A 19,319-nucleotide genomic window follows, 5' to 3' on the forward strand; every position below is an offset into this window, starting at 1 on the left:
TTTTTCGTTATTGCTTTTACAAACCCACTTGGCACACCTGTATTCAAAGCTTTGAGCTGAGAGCCTTTTACAGCATTGCAGGGTTACAGTTCGACAAATTAAATATATAGTTATGTAATAGATTTAAGTGTACTACGTGAAAGCTTTTGCTTGTAAATTTATGTTCACCTTTTCCCAAGCTTCCTTTATGGAGCACACAAAACACATAGACCCCTTCTGTGCTTTCACATGACCGGTAAGCTGGTCTGTGATGTCTGTTTGTCCAAAGCAGCAGTGTAATAGCCAAGAAAATGTTCCCAATTCGCCATAGCTACTAAGATCTAGACAAATAATTTTATTTTAGCTTTTAACTTCTGTATTTTATGCAAAATAGGGAGATAGGCTCCTTTCTTCCCATGTTAAGTTATTTTAAGAGTAAATTGGTGTTTCTATTGGGAGAAAAAACATGAATCTTAATACTAATGTACTGTTAGATTGACCCAAATTGATAATGCTATTTTAAAAGTTGTGTTCACCTCAAATTTTAATTTACAATATTGATCAGGCAAGCTGCCATAAAAGTTTTTCTGAGAAACCGTGTCAGAAATCATTGTTAAATAGCTCCTTAAACATTTTGCTTGGTCTTGCTTTTCACAACCCATATGTGGATACCAGTTCTTTGATTTACCTATGCTGTGAGTAGAACATACTGTGGTCCGTTTTATATAAAAAGTTCTCATCTTTGATTTTATTAGATGAAAGTTCAACTAATGGCTATTTTTTAACAGCTTTTATTAAATTTTTAAAATGTGTTACATACACCATCAGCTTTTCACACATGGAAAGAAAAACAATTATTTTGATTTCCTCTTTAGAAAGGTAAACTGAAGGTGGGCACCCTGCATTAAGGACAGGCAGGATAAGTCGATGCTGTAGTCAGAGCTGATACATCACTGCACATCTTGGTTGACATCTGTTTAAGTTGTCTGTGTTCAGTTCTTTGTTTCCTTGGCAATAAAAGAAAAACTATTTTATTAAAACCCCTAACAACTCCATGTTTCAGTATCTAGTTGAATTGGTCTGATGAAAGGACCATAAAATTGCCCTTGGTAAATGGCCCTGTGATTTCCTGGGAACTATGAAATAGTTCTGTATTACTGTTCATTCCTTTTGCCATACAAAATTTGAGTTTTCTTTGTTTGTTTTTGAATATGTCTTATTGGATAGATTTCTGAAGATCATTATTATAGTTTATTAATGTTATGTAATGTTGAAAGTCCACATATCTGTGCTGTGTTCTTTCACTAGAATGACATATACCTGCAATGCATAGTATTAGTACTTTAAAGATATTTTTGGGTGGAAGGGATGGTCTGTTCTGATAGTACCTTTTTCATTGCTAAAATCAGTGTAGTCAGCCTCCAGGACTTAAGCTCTGGGAGTGAATACTGTGTGACAGTAACTCGCCTTCGTGCTTTTCTCCACTGTCACTGTGCACCCCCTTCTAACCTCTCCAATGACCTGGTTTTAAGGAAAATTGAAAGAATAATCAGTGAAACACTCATAACCCTTTTACCAAGATTCACCAATTTTGCATCTAAAAAATCATGCTTTTCCCCTGGAATCTTTTGAAAGAAAATTGCAGACATTACTCTTAACCCCTGAAGACTTACTTGAACATGCATATATTAAGATAAGGACATTTAAACTGGTTTAAGTCTCTCTCATCTTAAAAATCAAAGTTACAAAAAGAACATCTTTTGACTTCATGCCATTATTCTTTCACCTTTTGCTTCCTATTTTTCTTTTTTTGTAGTCCGAATTTTTAATGGAATTTTACACATGTTGTCTGTTTCCTCACTTCCCACTCCTCTTCAACACTGAGGGCTCCATCTATTCTGTGATGCTAGAGCTCTCCCCAAAGTCACAGAAGACGCCTTTGTCACTATTACTGGGTGTTTTAGATGCTTAAATGGTTACTATGTTGATAACCCTTTCTTCTTGAAATACTTTCTTTGGAGTCTCCACCTCCACTCTCTGTGTCACTTCCCGCTCCCCACCCACAGTGAGCCTCGCCTGCACGTCCCTAGGTACCAGTATTCCATGGGGTCTGTCCTCCCCGTGTTCTTTCCTGACTTCCGTGCCCTCTGCTACCTTAGGCCGGGCCTCCTTGTTCTTGCCCCTGCCCCTCACGTTCAGTCTCCTGACTTCCTGTCTTCCACCTTCCCCTCTTTCACTGCAGTGACCTTGCTAAACGCAAATTGGATGATCTTACTACGCCTTCACTTAAAATTTTTGGCTGGAGCCTCTTTGGTTTCATTGCTCTTTCTTTCCGCCAGTCTTGCCCGTCTCCTGTGCTCCTGGTGTAGGAATTACTTGCAGTTCCACAAGCACATCCTGCCCTTCCTGCCAGTCTGAGCGTGCCGCCTGCGCCCAGTGCCAGCGTGGCCCCGTTCTGCCTGCCGTATCCCCCACTCTCTCCAGACTCAGAATCCAGCTGTCACAGAACTTGGAAAGGCTCGGCTCATCGACCAGACTGCCTTTTATGCTTTGTTCCATTGCAGCGGTTATCGGCACTGTGTCGTGGTTGCCTTTTTGCCTTCCTCTTGGCTCACTGGGACGCATTGAGAGTAGCAACAGCTTACCGAGTGTCATTCTTACTGTCTAACAGCTGGGGAAGTATGCATGTACTTGATGATGTGTGTTGAGAGAATGCATGCGGGATGAGACAGTATTGTTAAATTTTCACCCTGAAGTCATGTGGAAAGCAGTGTGACTGTATAGTCAGTAGACCTAGACATTTGATTAGTTATGGGGAAAAAATAAAGTTAAAAATGATTCACAAAATGACAATGGAATAAGATACATATGAAAGAAATTTAGTTTGAAAGACACTTGATTCCTAGACAGGTTAAGTCCCTGGGCCTTGGTTATGCAGGTAGTGCCGGGCCTGGGTCTGGTGGTAATTTTCTGTGTGTACACACGCACGCACACACACTCATGCATGCACACACTCTCACACATGCAGACAGAAAGACATCTGTGTGCTTTCTCTGTTTAACAAAGAGCCAAAACTTTCTACTTTTCTTCATGTTACAGATGGAATCCATATAGAAGCCATATTTTAACTGGATTTACTTTAGTTATTCCCAGCACTCCCAGTCTCTTAAGTTTCACTTGTGTATTAGTACTGTGTTCTTTTTATGACTCATTGGTCTTCTGTTGTGTGCATAAAGCTCAGTCTATCCGTTCATCCTTGGTAGACATTTGAGGTTTTTCTACTTTTGGCTGTTGTGAAGAATGCAGCTATTAACATGCACGCACAAGCTTTTGTGTGAGCATGTGTTCAGTTCCCTGGAGTATATACCAGGGAGTGGAATTGCTGGGTCATCTAGTAACTATGTTTAACTTTTTGAGGGACAACCAAACTTTTCCACAGCAGCTGCACCATTTTTTCATGCCTACCACAATGCATGAGTGTTCCAGTTTTTCTACATCCTTGTAGAAACTCCATGGTGCCTTTCTGGCTGGAGTTTGGGGCCCTCATTCACACTGGGTTGTTGGGTGTTCTGTGCTGTGGGTAATGACTTCCCATATGTGCCCATCTGACCTCCCTAACCTGACCCTGTGCCTGGCCGTGCAGCCAGTCCTCCTGTCACCTGCCTAGTTCTCACCCTCCTCAGGACTGCAGCCGTGTGCTTTCTTCCTTCCAGCGACTCCTCTTGCATGGCTGGTCCCTTCCAGTCTTTTGCTTTCAGCCTGTCCTCTCCCTAAAGGCGTGTTCTGGCCGTACTACTTAGACCGTCTCTGCTTCCCCTCTCTCCTTCCCACGCTCAATCATTGGGAAGGGCAGTGAGATACAGACTTGAATGTCTCATTCGTTATTGTCTCCCTGTCTGCTGACACTGAAGCTGGAACCTAATAGGTCTTTAAATGAGTGAATGAATACGTTTGTCAGCTAGCTAACAGTATAGTACACTTACGGAGCAGCAGGCCTTAGCACGTAGGAGGTAGCTGCAGGCAGAAGTCAGTGAATATATGGTGGTCATTGTCGTGCCGTACATCAGTGATGTGCATTAACATCGCGTTATAAGAAGATTTTTGTAAACTTCTGGAGAGGAACAGAAGTGTGAACGACTATACTACAGATTCTAGGAAGGGCGAGAAGAAAGGAGCCCTCTTTCTTCACTTGGCTTTGCAGAATAAATGCTGTTGTTGCTCTTTTAGAACCCGCTAGATAGGGATGTCTTAGTGTGTTCCATAGGTCTTCCTTTCTGTGGCTACTGGCTTATGTTCCAGAGCGTAATCTGGAGGAGGGGCTGCTAAGGAAAAGTTCAGGAGTACTGCCCTTAGGGTCAGCTTGGTTGTAAAGGAAATACACAGTGTAGATACTGTGCATGTATGCTGTCGAGCAGTTCCTGCCCTGCCGTGCCTGTGCTCTGACAGTGACATACAGCTGTTTCAGACGCAGATGGTTGAATGACAGGCTCCGCCTCTACCCCTGCTTTTGCGCGAGTGCAGGCTCTTATTCTTTTAGCAAATGGCAGGTCATTTTACCCTCTCAGACCTCCTCAGAGCAGTGCCAGAGCTGTAACTTGAAAACATAATGTGTCAGTGTGTTTCCTTTCTGTTTCAGCAGTCACCTGGGAAAGAGTCTCCAGTTGCTGATGGACCGAGTGGATGAAATGAGCCAAGACATAGTTAAATATAACACGTATATGAGGAACGTGAGCAAGCAGCAGCAGCAGAGACACCAGGTCGGTGTGACGGGAACACTCCGCAGTCCACTTCCCGCACGACGTTTAAGATCTAAAATACTACTATTAGTGAGAGAGAGAGACAGATAGGACGGGAGAGAGATGAGAACCATCAACTTATAGTTGTGGCAGCTTAGTTGTTCATTGATTGCTTTCTCATATGTGCCTTGACCGGGGACTACAGACGAATCACTGACCCCTTACTCAAGCGGGCAACCTTGGGCTCAAGCCAGAGACCTTTGGGTTCAAGCCAGTGACCACAGGATCATGTCTATGATCCCACGCTCAAGCTGGCAGCCTCGGGGTTTCAAACCTGGGTCCTCAGCATCCCAGGCCGACGCTCTATCCACTGTGCCAATGCCTGGTTAGGCTAAATTATTTTTGATAAAGCATTGACTATTGGCTAGTAACTCTATACCATATCTTAAAAGATTATTTTTTATATAATATGTTTCTAACATATTTGCAAATTGTACGTACTTAAAAATACCTGTCTTAGAGTAAGAATATTAAGCCCAGGTTGTAATGCCAAGGTTATGCAAATAAGAGTTACACTTATTGAGAAAAATCAAAGTCAGAGAGATTCTGGAGTGTCACAGCTCATTTCTTTACTAACTGTAATTGGGTTGGTAGTGGCTCATTGCAGCATAGTTAGCAATCTTCAGTTCATTTAAAAAACTGAGCAGTTGTGATTAAGAGCAAGCAATTTTGATAGGAAGTAGTAGACCAACTGCTGTGAAATAGATGGTATAATACAGATAAAACCCCTAGAATTACTTGAATTTTCTCATATGCACATATACTGTTATGGCCATTTAACCTTCTCTTTAGTAGTGTTGTCCAAAGATCACATGATTTTCACAGTTCCTGGAATATTGTTTTGGGGCTCTATTGCTCTGAAATGTTTGTAACATTTGATTCATAGATAAGTGGATTCCAGAATGTTTATATGTGACAGTGTGTGTCTGCCTACTTTGTTTCCATTCAGATGTACTTGAAACTTGGTGTGTTGTTACCAGAATGCTAAAGCCTAACTAAGTGGTTCTAAGAATGTTGTATTAAAAAAAATTCACCGCTATTAGCTCTTGACTGTACTTTGATCTATAAGTTTGTAAATATATATATATATATATATATATCCCCACCCTTTTTCCAGAGAATCATAGAAATCTGGAGTTTGAAAGTTTTGAGAGCATTTTTTTGAGTTAATATTCATTGTTCCTTAAGTCTAAAGCACAGATGATTATCTGTAATTAAAAGTAATAGTAGTTACAGTTATAATAATAATAGTGATGATGATGTTAGAATAATAATCACGTCATCAGTATTGTCGTTTTGGTCAGTAGTGATAAAGTTGAAAGATTTTCCCAGTGTGGTAGTCCATTAGTTTGTTATTAAAGTTAAGATGACTTATACTTATAGTGCGGTCGTTTACCCCATTGTCCTGAAGGGGAAGTTACTCCCTTTCTCCCACTGCTTAATCCCGAGCTTCTTTACCTTTTACGCCTCCCGTTTCTCACATCCCCAGTTGTATTTTCCCAAATTATTAGTTATAGACTCCTAGACCTTAGAGTGAGTGACACTGGGTTTACAGCAAAGGAATTTCCTTCTATTGTCACAACATTTAGCCTCTTAGAAGCAAGAGTTACCAGGGGTCACCCTTTATAAAACAGAGGTTGGGATTCAGAGCAGTGGGGTTCGGCTGACCGCACGGGCGGGCGTGGGAGGGTTTTCCGGCTGCACTAGAGGCTGACCAGCCGTGCCCCCCCCCCCCCCCCCCAGTACCAGCAGCGCCGCCAGCAGGAGAACATGCAGCGCCAGAGCCGAGGTGAGCCGCCGCTGCCTGAGGAGGACCTGTCCAAGCTCTTCAAGCCGCCCCAGCCGCCGGCCCGGATGGACTCCCTGCTCATCGCAGGTACCGCGGCCGGGGAGGTCGGGGTGGGGCTGCTGCCACCGTCCTGCAGAAAACAGGCGACAGGCTTAGAAAACAAAACATACGTCATACGACCTAGTGCATTTAAAATGGTTGAATGACACATTTGAATCTAGTACCTTTAATTTTTTACATTTAAGAATCTGTCAGTCTGTGTTCCTCTCAGGGTCCTGTCGGTGCTTCACATTTTTGATATGGCATTTATACTTACTTTCTAAAATGGGAAGGTTTTATTTGTGGTTTGTTTGTTTTTTTGACAGAGGGAGACAGGGACAGAGGAAGGGAGAGAGAAGAGAAGCATCAATTCTTCGTAGTGGCACCTTAGTTGTTCACTGATTGCTTTCTCAAATATGCCTTGACCGGGGGCTTCAGCTGAGCCAGTGACCCCTTGCTCAAGCCAGCGACCCAGCGCTGAAGCTGCTGAGCCTGTGCTCAAGCCAGCCACCTCAGCATTTCAAACCTGTGTCCTCTGTGTCCCAGTCTGACAGTCTGTGCACTGTGTCACTGCCTGGTCAGGCATTATTATTATTATTTTTTAAGATTTTATTTATTGATTTAGAGAGAGGCAAGAGAGAATAGAAGGGGGAGGAGCAGGAAGCATCAACTTGTAGTATTTACTATATTTTCTGCTCCATAAGATACCCCCCCCCAGAAGTGGAGGGGGAAACGCCCATGCATCTTATGGAGTGAAAAATACAGTATTTTATTAAATATTTTAATACACTGTTAGGTTCAGAATATTTTTTTTTTATTTTCCTTCTTAAAACCCCAGCTGTGTTTTATGGTCAGATGTGTCTTATGGAGCAAAAAATACGGTACTTCCCATTTGTGCCTTGACCAGGCAAGCCCAGGGATTCAAACTGGACCTCAGTGTTCCAGGTCGACACTGTATTTACTGCACCACCACAGCCAGACTGTATTATTTTTCATGGAAAGTAAGAAGAAATGTTTACAGTCTCCTGGTGCAGAAGATCACTTAGCTGAAGCCATTAACTCGTCCTGTGATAAGAGCACTAAGTCCAAGTCTGTATATGGGTGCTTGATTTGAACTGAGTTTTCTGACTTAAAGAAGAGTGTTTCCCTTGTCTTGACTTAAATTGTAGCAACAAGAATGTAATTCTGAATAGACTTTCTCTGGGGATACTTAACATTTAACACCTCCTTTAAGTGGTAGAAATTTGATTTCCTATATTAGGACTTGATTTTGAATCTATAATCATTATATTATTAGCTATAAATACCTTACTTCAATATAAATGTTGTTTAATACTGTTCGATTCAATCAGCCAGTCGTCTGTGAAGCATTTATTAGAGTGAAAATCCTACTCAAAGGGAAGCTGATCTTTCACGGTTTCTATTGATGTATTTTTAGGGTGGGTGAAATATCTCAATTCCATAAAGCTTTGTAATCCACACATAAATGAAATTTGGGGAACTAAGTTGCATTCTTTAACTAAGGTCCAGTGCAGGGAGAATTGTATTTCTCATACTTTAAAAAAATGCATAACTGTTGCAACAGATTAGTTTTAAGACGTAAAAGCAGTGATGAAGTCCTTTTCTGTGGATTCTGTGTCCCTGGTCGGTTCTGGATCTGGGGGGTGAGGTCCCTCAGTATTTCCAGAGCCCAGACTGGACACCCCTGTACTGTTCACACCTGGGTCAGGGGGTCGGGTTAGTTTGCAGTTCTTTCTATCTGCTCAGGAGAGCTCGTGCTGGTTTTTTTCTACCTTGTACAGTGTTGGTCCGAGCTTCATAGTCAGCACATTTTGATTGACAACTAGTATGTCTTCCTGTTTTAAAGTTGTAGTGTTTCTCCTCTGTGTAAGCAAGAGTGGAAGATAGTTTAAGAACTTCTAACCTCTATTGTCCCTTATGGAGAAATAGAATTGATTCTTATGTCCTCTTAACTCAAAACAAAACAAAATACTTGTAGTTCAGTATTATGTTGATTTTCTTGTGACCAGAGTTCTAGGTCATTGTATAATTTGTGGCCCATGGTGACTCTCTTTCTCACTTTCCCAAATGCACAGGCCAGATTAACACTTATTGCCAGAACATCAAGGAATTCACTGCCCAAAACTTGGGCAAACTCTTCATGGCTCAGGCTCTTCAAGAATACAACAACTAAGAGCGGACGTTTCCAGAAAAGAAGTTAACATGGACTCTTGAGATCACATTGGGGCAACTCTTGGAAGAAATACATTAGCATATTGGAAAGTCTTTCTAGCCAATAATAAAATATAGATAAAAACAATCTTGACTGCTTGCTCATTTGGCTTACATATTATATCTAGGTGCTTGTTTTTGTATTCCTTCGATCTATTACTTTCTCAAAGATAAAAGTCTCCACTGGAAGCTTCATCAGGCTCAGACTTCTAGAGCCCGTCACCTTTGCTGTCTCTGGTGGCACCTCTCAGCCACACTCTGACCTGTAGGCACCGCCAGAAATTCTAGCGCTTCTTCGCCCAAGCGCCCTATAAGCCCAGGCTCGTGTCCAGGCCCAAGGACCATACTCCCTGGGCCTGGTCTCGCTTCAGTGTCCAGCTTCTCATTTTTCTGGTAATGGTTCATCGGTCCTTATGCCCACAGGCCACTAAAAAAAAAAATTACTTTAACAAAGGACTATATTTAATATGAAAATGAAATTCATTCTGTGTATATTTTAAAATTTAGGACTTTGTGTTTATCTTTTTCTTACCATAAAATAAAATTCTGCTAAGACCAGGGTTTTGGAGTGAGGAAAGAAGATTTGGGAGGACAGTAGTACATGGGGAACAAATTTTTAATAATTCTGCATTTGAAAGGTCATCAGAGGTCTCACTCTTTGTGTAATGCCGAAGTCAGGTTTACGTGCTGGAGGAGGCGTGCCCGGGACGCTCCTGGTGATTTCCACCTTGAAGACATAGCTCCTGAGAGGATAATCATGAGTGGATAAGGGTAAGAAAGAAGGGTTGAGAAATATTTTTTCAACAACATTGCTTTGGGGGCACCATTGGGGCTCTCAGATCAGACAGCTGGATTGACACCTGGCTCTTCTCCCTTTAGTGTGTCCTTAGACCAGTTGCTTAACGTCACCCTCGTCCAAATGAGGTAAGAAAAGGAGCCGAGTGTGTTAACCCTACCTGGTGGGTGTGAGTGTTGAAGTTCATCAGGGGTTGGGTAGAGCACAGCACACAGTGGTTGGGGTGTTGTAGGCACTGGGTAAGTGTTAGGATGAGGTGGACACGAAGCACTATTCAGGATACTGGGTTATTAGCAGGTTGTTGCTTTTATGAAGGTTAGGTGCTTCATCTCTTTAGAATCTAAACACTTTTTTACGTGTGTAATTTAGTTTTCTAAGAAATACTTGGAAGTGGACTTAACTGGTCAAAGGGTATTTTAAAATTCCAAGGCTTTTAACTTGTCAAATTGTCTTCAAGAAAAGTATATACTGATTTGCACTCACCCGTTGTGATTTCTTATTTGAGTCAACACACATTTGAGTATGGCTGTGCTCAGTAGAGGAGTGTATTGCTAAAACTGGCCACGTCCCTGCTTGGCGGATTGTATCCTCTTAATCATTTCCCTGCATTCTAATCTGGATGTAGATTTTTATTGCGGAGTTGAACAAAGCACCCTTGAAAACAGCAAAATGAAGGACAGTCAGTTCAAACATAAGCTTAATTACTGTTTTCCTCCTGGTGTAAGATTAATGTAACAAGACTTCATTTTATTTTAGAAAGGTGTGATTTTTTGGTGTAAATTCCATATGCCTGTTTAGATAGCCATAACTCAGAGTAATCTATGAGTACATGCTTAATGGCGGATCTCAGTAGTTTCTGAGTTAGGAGTTCCTGTGGAGGGGAAAACTGTGTAAGAAAACATGTCAATGGAAATGAAATCTCCCCAGTATGTAGTGTTAGGGAATGACTTCTGTTCTGCATTTGATTTGAATGCTATATTCTGACATTTTTCAGGAGCAAATACATGTGGTTCATCTTCTATAAATATTTACAGTTTCTTTAAGTTGAAATGAGGAAAGCTCATAAACTGAGTACCAGGTCTAATAAATCATTCACTTACCCAAGAACAAGAAAGAGAAGTCTAGTATGTTAATCTAATGGAAAATTAGAAACCAAGAAAGTCAAAACATTTGCCATTAACCCCATACTCATTGATAATGCTTTATAAGGCTCTGGAAAATAACAGCATTATTCTTTTTTTTTTTTTTTTTTTTTTACAGAGACGGCGAGTCAGAGAGGGGTAGATAGGGGCAAACAGACAGGAACAGAAAGAGATGAGAAGCATCAATCATCAGTTTTTGTTGCGACACCTTAGTTCATTGATTGCTTTCTTATATATGCCTTGACCGTGGGCCTTCAGCAGACTGAGTAACCCCTTGCGTGAGCCAGCGACCTTGGGTCTGAGCTGGTGAGCTTTGCTCAGACCAGATGAGCCCGCACTCAAGCTGGCGACCTCGGGGTCTTGAACCTCAGTCCTCCACATCCCAGTCCGACTCTCTATCCACTGCGCCATCGCCTGGTCAGGCAACAGCATTATTCTTCATTAAAATTTAGACTGCCCAAAATACTTTAACATCGAGGTAAAGGGAAAGGACTTCTCCCTCCATTTTTGGAAGCTTGGCAATTGAAATGTAATCTAATGTTACCCTAATTAAGAGGTTGTTATGATTTCTTATTTACAGCATCTGAATACTTCGTATTTAGAGTCTTCTAAGATGTTACTACACTACATTGTTCAAACTGCTTTTCTAACATTCTTTAGAAAACCGACCTTGGCTTCACTTTCAGAGCGTGCTGGCATTGAACTTGGGTGTAGTTATCAGAATGTTACAAAATAATTTTTTGAGTTGTAAACCATTTCTTTTTATAAACAGTTCTCATTTAAATTAAATGTAATACACCATTTATCAATTGTTTCTTCTTTCTGTTCTCACTGTAGTTATATCATAGAAATGGAACAAAGGGCTTAACTCAGATATCTATAGGGCTTATTTTAAGCAAATGACTCAACTGCCCATCTATAGAAGGCATGATCAAAACATCACTGCCCTGGAGAGTGTTTTGGTCCATCTCAACAGAGCATCCTCCCTTATTTGGAATGTGTGGAAGGGGTGAAAGTAGTTAGTAGATAAGTATTAAAAAGAGGATAAATATCTGTGCTTACCAAATTAATACAAAGAGAAAGGAAAAGCAGCGGATGCCTTTTCTATCCCATGGCCTAATGCTGCACTGGAGTGATTAGGACCTACTTGAGTCCCAGCCCCTGGATGGATTGGAACAGGTCAATCTGACCAACTCCCAAGTTACTCAAGACAGAGCTTGAGGAGCTGGAGAGCCAGAGCTAGTGGGAAGTTCATTGGAGCAGACAGCTGTGGCCTCGTACCTAATACCTTGAGCTTCATTTTACATAGATGACACCACCTATAATGCACCTTCAGCCTGTTCCACAGCTACTGGCAGAACCCAGAATCCTGAAGTGTCTGGCGATTTTAGGGATACAGTCTGTGGTGCAGAAATGGTTTCCAAGGGTCCGCACCCCACTCTGGGGAGTGTGGACCATTTCATTGGGCTTGCATCCCAGACATTTCTTGACCTGTATCCTCTGTTCTCAGAGAGCCTTAAGCCCTTACATCAGTCATGTGACCAGTGGATTAGAGTGACAATTTGATTCCTTAGAATTGATGTTGACATCAATTGCATTTTCTTAACAACTGAGTTAGGCACCCGTTTCAATACTTTCACTGATTCAAGGGCAAGCGGTCTACCAGAGATTGGAAACAGCCTCAAGTCTTACTAATGTAAGTATTCCCTGGGGTGCTGAATCCATGCTTCCTCTGGGACTTGTCGAAAGTCCTTTTCAATGGGCTTGCAGATACATACTTAGTTTCTTTACATGCACATTCTTGTCCCCGCCCAAAACAAACAAACAAACAAAAAACACAGCATATGAAAGTTCTCATCCACTAACCGTGTGCTATAAAGAAAAGTAAAAAATTACTTTCTCTTTTAATCCAAAAATTACTGATTTTACATTTGGATACAAGTAGGGAAACTACCATTTCTTCATCAGACCCGTAACAATGTAGGGTGGCCCATTTCCAAGTGTTCTTACAAAATTGAGTTGGTTGCAGTAGGAAAACATTCTTATTGCTTCTGGCATTTGTGTCAACCTGGAGACATAAACTCAGGTGTCACTTCTATTTCCTCCAGTAATATTTTTTTTCATTGACCCCTCTCCAGGGCACAGCCATTTCTGGCATCGTCCATCTTCCTTTGTGGACATGGAGGCGAAGGATTTGTTTAACTTGCAGCCGTGTTTACTGCTTCTGACGGTAAATGGTCCTTGCCTTTTCTTCTTGGACCGTAGTCTCTCTTGCCAATGTTTTACTTTGTATGTATTGGAAACGGTTCTTGTTTTGTCGAATCCCCTGGGTAATCTTTCCCAACCTTTGTGTATCCTGCCATTTGGCTTTCACTTGCTTAACTCATTTCTAGAGTTGAACTGCCTGCGATTCTTTAGTTTTGATTCTTGCCCTTCGCCATCGTGAGGTTTTTAAATTGCACTTTATCTTTTAAAATGGTCACACAGATTTTAATTCCCTGATGTAATCATGCATCTCTGGATGTCGTCCTTCTCTAGTCAGACAAGTGTCCCAATAACCAGCTCCTCGATCACAGGGTGAGGGTCTGTTTTTCTCTCTGATGTATGCAGCCCCCATTATTGCTAATGAAAGGCCTTCATGTGCGTTAAGGGGAAACTGGACCTCTAATGAAGTACAGGGAGGAACTGCAGCTGGTGATTTTCACGTCTAGCCCACGGCGCTGTAACAGAAATGCACTCTCAGGGGCAGGGGGCCAAGGAAATACAAAGTGCATGTGCTACCTATGTCTGGTATTTATGGGCGGGTGCCATTGTTCTGGCTTGTAGTCTCTGATGTTCCAAACCTGCCTATTAATGGAGGTGAAAAACTGATACTTGGAGAAGAAAGTGAGTAGACAAATTCCATTGCAGTAGAAACAGCTTTTAAGAGCGATCTCCTACATTAATATATTATCTCAGTTCACAAAGTGCTTGCTGTGTATTTTCTCGTTTGGAATGGGGTAGGGGCACGAATGTGAAGCCCATGTGCTCGGTGCTCAGAACACTAAAGGAAGGAGATGGACTGCTCAGGGACGGTGAAACCAAACTCAAAACACACCGTCAACTATAGCTAGCCCACTCCTCGGAGGCAGGACTAGGACTAGAGTCGGGTCCCGATTTCTCTGACCAGGACGTGGTACAACCTCCCTTCTCAACACAAGTCTAGGAAAATCGGTTGTGTTTCCAGATGGCTTCCAATTTGCATGCCATCTTCTGTGGTGAACCATTCTCTCCCCTCGCCTCCCCCACACCAATTTCAGGGAATTTCTTTGCTCCCTAACTCACCCTACACCTTAAATGTATAGTCTTAATGTCCGTGGTCATCACTGGACTGTGGTCCACTTTACCTTATCAATAATCATTTCTGATGAACAAGAAATGAGATCAAGGAATTCCAGTGCCCGTATGGACTTGTTTCCTGAGGCCATCTAAGCTCTTGTTAACCTCTGTAACCAGCACAGGGCTGAGGACCCGAGAAGGATGCAGACGGAGGAGAGAGGGACAAGCAGGGAGAAGGCTTCCAGGTTCTAACACGTGGTCTGTTTCTAGTTCCACTCTGAGTCATGTCTGTAGCCCTGCACTTGGGTCTCCCCAAAACATGTTTGAATCTTCTTAACGCTGCCTTTTTTTCTCCTTCAGCAACTGTGAGTTGGCTTTCTTAGCTTTCAACTTCAAAAATACTGAATCCAACTCATATATGCCGAAGTGTATTGGGCCTCCATAGATTTGAGAAGTTGCGGCCTTAAGAGGTGACAGGAGAATACAAGTTACATTGCAGTTACACTAATATTTTCAAGCAGGAGGGGACCCGGCCTGATCTTTTGCCCACCAACACTCCCATTCACAGATATGGAAACAGGCACTGAAGGCTTTAAATATTGTTTCTAAAATAGGCTAGATCATTTTGCTCTTCTTTGGTATTATTCTGTGTCTCTGCATTTCTTTTTTTAATTTTCGTTTAATTTTTTCAATTACAGTTTACATTCAGTGATATTTGGTGTTAGTTGCAGGTGTATGGTCAGCGTGTCTTTATTTTCTTCCAAATGAGAGAAGGGGAGATAGACAGACTCCTGCATGCGCCCCAACCAGTATCCACCCTGCAACCCCTGTCTAGGGCCAACGCTCTGCCCATTTGCAGCCGTGCTAGCAACTGAGCTATTTTTAGCAGAGCCATTCTCAGCACCCAGGCTGATGTGCTCAAATCAGTGGAGCCATGGTTGTGGGAGTGGAAGAAAGAGAGAGAGAAGAGGGAGGGAGGATGGTCGCTTCTCTTGTGTGCCCTGACCAGGAATCACACCTGGGGCATCGACACTGTGCCAATGCTCTACCACTGAGCCAACCGGCCAGGGAGTCAGCATGTCTTAGGGTGTTGCTTCTTACATTCGGAGCCTTTGTGAGATGCTCCCTGATGCACTGTGGAGTGAAAGTGTGCTCCCTGTAGCATTTGGAACACAAAGGTGTCACGCTCTCAAGAAAGAACAAGGAGATAGGGGCTAATTAAAAACCCTTACGTCTCTCCCCCACCCTGACTGTCCCAGCTGGGAAGGAGCTGTAAGAGGTGAGCTTGTGCTGTTTTGCTGGAGATGGGTGGTATAAACAGGTGGCGCGGTATTCTAAATTTGGTTTGAGATGAAAACATTTCAGGCAAACAAAATTATGCTAGATTCTTTTGACAGTGAAGTTATTTCTTTAGAGATGCAGATGTCAGTTTTATGAAAGTACAAATCAATGCTGGAAAAAGAATACTTGAGGAGGTGTGTGTGTGTGTGTGAGCTCCTCCTGACAGAACGCTTTGGAAAACTCACCTGTGTTTCTGTCTCTTAAAAGTGCAATGACCCGGTGTGCTTAGGCCACTCCCTCCCTCTCCCAAACTCACAAAAGCCAGGGAGCTGGAGTAATTTGTTAGGAACAGAGACATTTGCTTTTGTGATGTTCGTGTCATTCTGTTCGTGCTCTGTGGATTCACAAATGTACAGAAATTCAGGGCTCATCTGGGGTAGGGAGGGAGAGAGCGAAGGTGTTGGTTTTGCATTCTGATGCAGCCCTGATGTGGCAGATATCAGATGACAATCTCCCGTCTTGTATCGACGGACTGAGGCAGTTGTTGGGTGCTCTGCGGAAAGCGGCCAGAGGCCGGCCATGCAGATGCTCCATGGATTCCGGATCCGGGTTAGCAGCAAACCATTGCTCCCGATTGAAAGCACAGTGGACAAAAAGATGACTTTCTCCTGATGCCCTTATGTCCTAGATGCTTGCCTCCGGGAAGAAAAGTCAGCCAGCCAACCAACACGTATGGCATTTTTTCCCCTTAAGAATTGAGTGTTGCTTACTTACCCTGTCCGTTCTGAGTCTCTCTTTGTTGCACTTGGCAAGAGGGTTTTAGCTCTGCAAATGCAGCATCCCTGTGGGATGTAAGTGGAATCACAAACTTACACTTTCAAAACCGGTGACGTGCTGGGTTCTCTGTACGTTGGAGCACCTTCTGGTGCTCATTCAGCAGACACACACTGGGAACACGGGCAGGAAGTCCTGACCCCCGGCCTTCCTCAAGGGCTGTGCTTCTCTAAGTGTGGCACCGGGAGGAGCTGTCCCCTGTGAATTTGTCAGAATCGCAGAATTGCGCACCTCAGTCGGGAGCCTGGAGGGCACAGCCTGACCACCTGTGCTTGGACCCGTGCTCCGGTGACTCGGCATTCGCTTCCGCGCGCTCCGGAACAGTGCTCTGGACCGGCAGCCAGTCGTTACTATCCGGGGAGTTTTTAAAAAGTCAGGTCTGAAATAAGGGCTGGAATTTTTTTTCCCCCTTTCAGTTGCCAGAGGTGATTTGGGGAGACATGATGTGATAAATTATTTTAGACTAGCCACCTTTTTTTAGAGGTTAAGGGTAATAGGTCAGGCCATGGAGAAGGAAGGGGATTCCAGACAGAGCAAAAAAAACCTAAATAAACCCAGGCCTTGAGGGAAGGGGTCTGAGGATGGGGCCGGGCAGGGTGGGAGAGGCGGTGGGGGGAAGGGGGGAGGAGAAGGGAGGAGAGATGAGGTTCCATAGGTCCAGGGAGCCTGGCAGGCAGCCTGGTATGCAGGAGGGGCCTGGTAGGCAGGTGCTGGGCTTGAGCCTTCCCTTTGAGAGTCCGTAGCATTTCAGACCGGGTGCGCAGGGGACCTGAGACAATAGAGGGCTTTGTTTACTCTGTTTATGGGGCAGCTGATTGCGGCGGCCACCGAGAAGCAGCGGGAACTGCGTGCCCACAGTGATAGGACAGCAAGTGTGTGCCACTTGACAGTGACATGCGTTCTGCTCGTGATGTCGAATCACGGCAGCAGGAGGGAGAGGAGTTCTGCCAATCTGCCTCCTACCTTCACTCTCAACTCCCCCTAATTAGAGTCAAGGGGTCAGATTTAAAAAAAAAAAAAAAGTGAAAAGATTCAAATAGGTTTTATTTTTCTAGCAAAATGTAATTGCTAAACACAAGCCCTATAATTTCGGGCAAAGACACGTTGATGTTGGGGGGAAAAATCACACTGTTCTCCACCTTTGTATTTGATCAGAATCATGTACAGTTCTGTCTGAACAGGTATCTCCAAAAGATGACCCATTAAATCTTTTGAAAGATGTCTTGTGTGTCTGAGCAGCAGGGATAGAGGGTTACAGCAGAGCACGGGAGATAGTTAGCATTTGGGGAACGGATTTCTTCTTGAGCACCTTTATACAGTCGGCAAGGAGGAGTGCATTTTTAGCCAAGCGCAGTTTTACGGGGAGAGCCCGCTGAGAATGGGGACTGCTGGGGACTGTTGGGGACTGCTGGGGACAGCTGGGGGAGGCCTGTCTGTGTCCTGGAAGCCCAGGGGATGGCAGTGGGACAGTCAGGACAGAGTTCTCGCTGCCAATATCCCCTTCTTCCTCTCTATTTCGACTTTTTTATTTTGCAGTTTTCTGAAGATCTTTTTTTTTTTTTTTTTGGTAAGTATACATATAGAAATTTAGATTTAATTTGTTACAGCTTGCACTTAAAACGCTGGAAAAATGAGAAGTAATTGGGAGATAACAGTGGCAGCTGCCTAACCAGTTGTTTCGAAATCTGGCAATAAAATATTAAATTGGAGGCTTACTATTTTTGTGCACGATGTCTGTCATTGGTTGTGATAGATTTCTAGCCTCCCTACCAAGTTAATATTTTAGGAGGGGGCAGGGGGGGACGCTTATGATAAGTTATGGACTGATCTTATTCCTGAAGAAAATTTGCAATAAGTGAGGCTGTGACTGTAAAACTTTACATAGGGTAGCAATTATTCTCTTAAGAAAACATGGGGGTGGGGTGGGGGTGAAGGGGGCAACACCTAAGAATATAGCCCATTGTTCAGTTGATCTGGACTCAAGGCAGTCTCAGAGAAATGGCCGCAGCTGGTTCGGTACATAAATCCTAAGAAGAATTTGGAGTTGGAGGAAGAGTGAGCAGTTTTGAAGGAAGAGGCCACTTGTTTGCATTAGAAATAGGTATGGCAGGGATGCAGGGTATTAAATGAACATCCAGTGCCACGCAGGATGGAGCTTCATTATTCCTGTGGTGTGGTGTGTCCCAAGTCAGGCGTGCCCAGAGCACTGGCGTGGGCATTGTGGGGAGGCAGCGGGAGGCCACAGCCAGGGGACCGACCCGACCGGGGCTGCAAGCTCTTTGATGGGGATGGAACGAGTGGAGGGGTTTCCCAAAATGTTTTCCAAGAAAGACTAGTTTTGTGTGATATTCCTAGGTGCCACTTGGGAGGAAAGAAACCCAGAGCTTTTCTGCTCAAATAAATTGGAGAAAGGCTTGCTGAAACAGCATTAGTTTGGGTTTATACTTCAGGGGTCACACAACCATTAATACGTGTAGTGAAATGTAAAGTTTTAAGACGCAGTTGAGTTACTGGCTGCCCTTGGCACGAAGCTGATGAGTATCTGAACACTTTCACTTAGCTGGGAGCCCATGGGCCTGTTGCTCCTGTCCTCTCTTTTTAAAAATGGAGATAATAGGATTAGTTTAGTGAAATTGCCGGTATTTGACCTACAAAAAAACCCAGAAAAACAAAAACACAATTTCCTATGGTTGCACCCAATTCTATGAGCACACTATGTATGTGTATGATAATGCATACCTGTTAGGATTGTTGGAAGAATGAGGTGGGTAGAGCTCCTTGCACTCACAGGAGTAAGCTTTCACGGTGTGGTAGAATGTGTAGGCTTGTGACCAAAACAATGTGACCACGGAATCTGTGTCTCTCGCAGTAGACACAGGACTGATCCGGATTCCCAGGGGAGGGGGTACTAGAGAGCAGGGGTCAATAAGATTTTTTTCCTATAAAGGTCCAGATAATAAATATTTTAGGCCTTGTGCACCATGTAGGCTTTATGGTCACTGTTCAACTCTGCCCTTGTGATGGGAAAGCAGCCGTAGACAGTATGTAAAGGAATGGGTGTGGCCGTGTTCCAATAAAACTTTATTTACAAAAAGCAGGCAATGGTCTAGATT

The 19,319-nt window shown here is 43.3% G+C and overlaps 1 protein-coding gene across 2 annotated transcripts in view; it reads left to right on the forward strand.

Annotated features, from left to right (window-relative positions):
- EIF3H (eukaryotic translation initiation factor 3 subunit H) overlaps positions 1–8,923 on the forward strand; it is a 102,050-nt gene extending 93,127 nt beyond the window's left edge. The window contains exons 6-8 of one of the 2 annotated variants that reach the window (XM_066265782.1): positions 4,616–4,736; positions 6,519–6,651; positions 8,700–8,923. In XM_066265782.1, coding sequence (XP_066121879.1) covers positions 4,616–4,736; positions 6,519–6,651; positions 8,700–8,797 — 352 coding nt within the window. In that variant the 3' untranslated portion in view covers positions 8,798–8,923. The remainder of the gene's footprint in view (positions 1–4,615; positions 4,737–6,518; positions 6,652–8,699) is intronic. The other variant, XM_066265783.1, reaches the window with a different exon arrangement.
- Positions 8,924–19,319: the final 10,396 nt, after the last annotated feature.

Source organism: Saccopteryx bilineata, chromosome 3 (genome assembly GCF_036850765.1).
Source record: "Saccopteryx bilineata isolate mSacBil1 chromosome 3, mSacBil1_pri_phased_curated, whole genome shotgun sequence".
In the NCBI taxonomy this organism is placed as follows: domain Eukaryota; kingdom Metazoa; phylum Chordata; class Mammalia; order Chiroptera; family Emballonuridae; genus Saccopteryx; species Saccopteryx bilineata.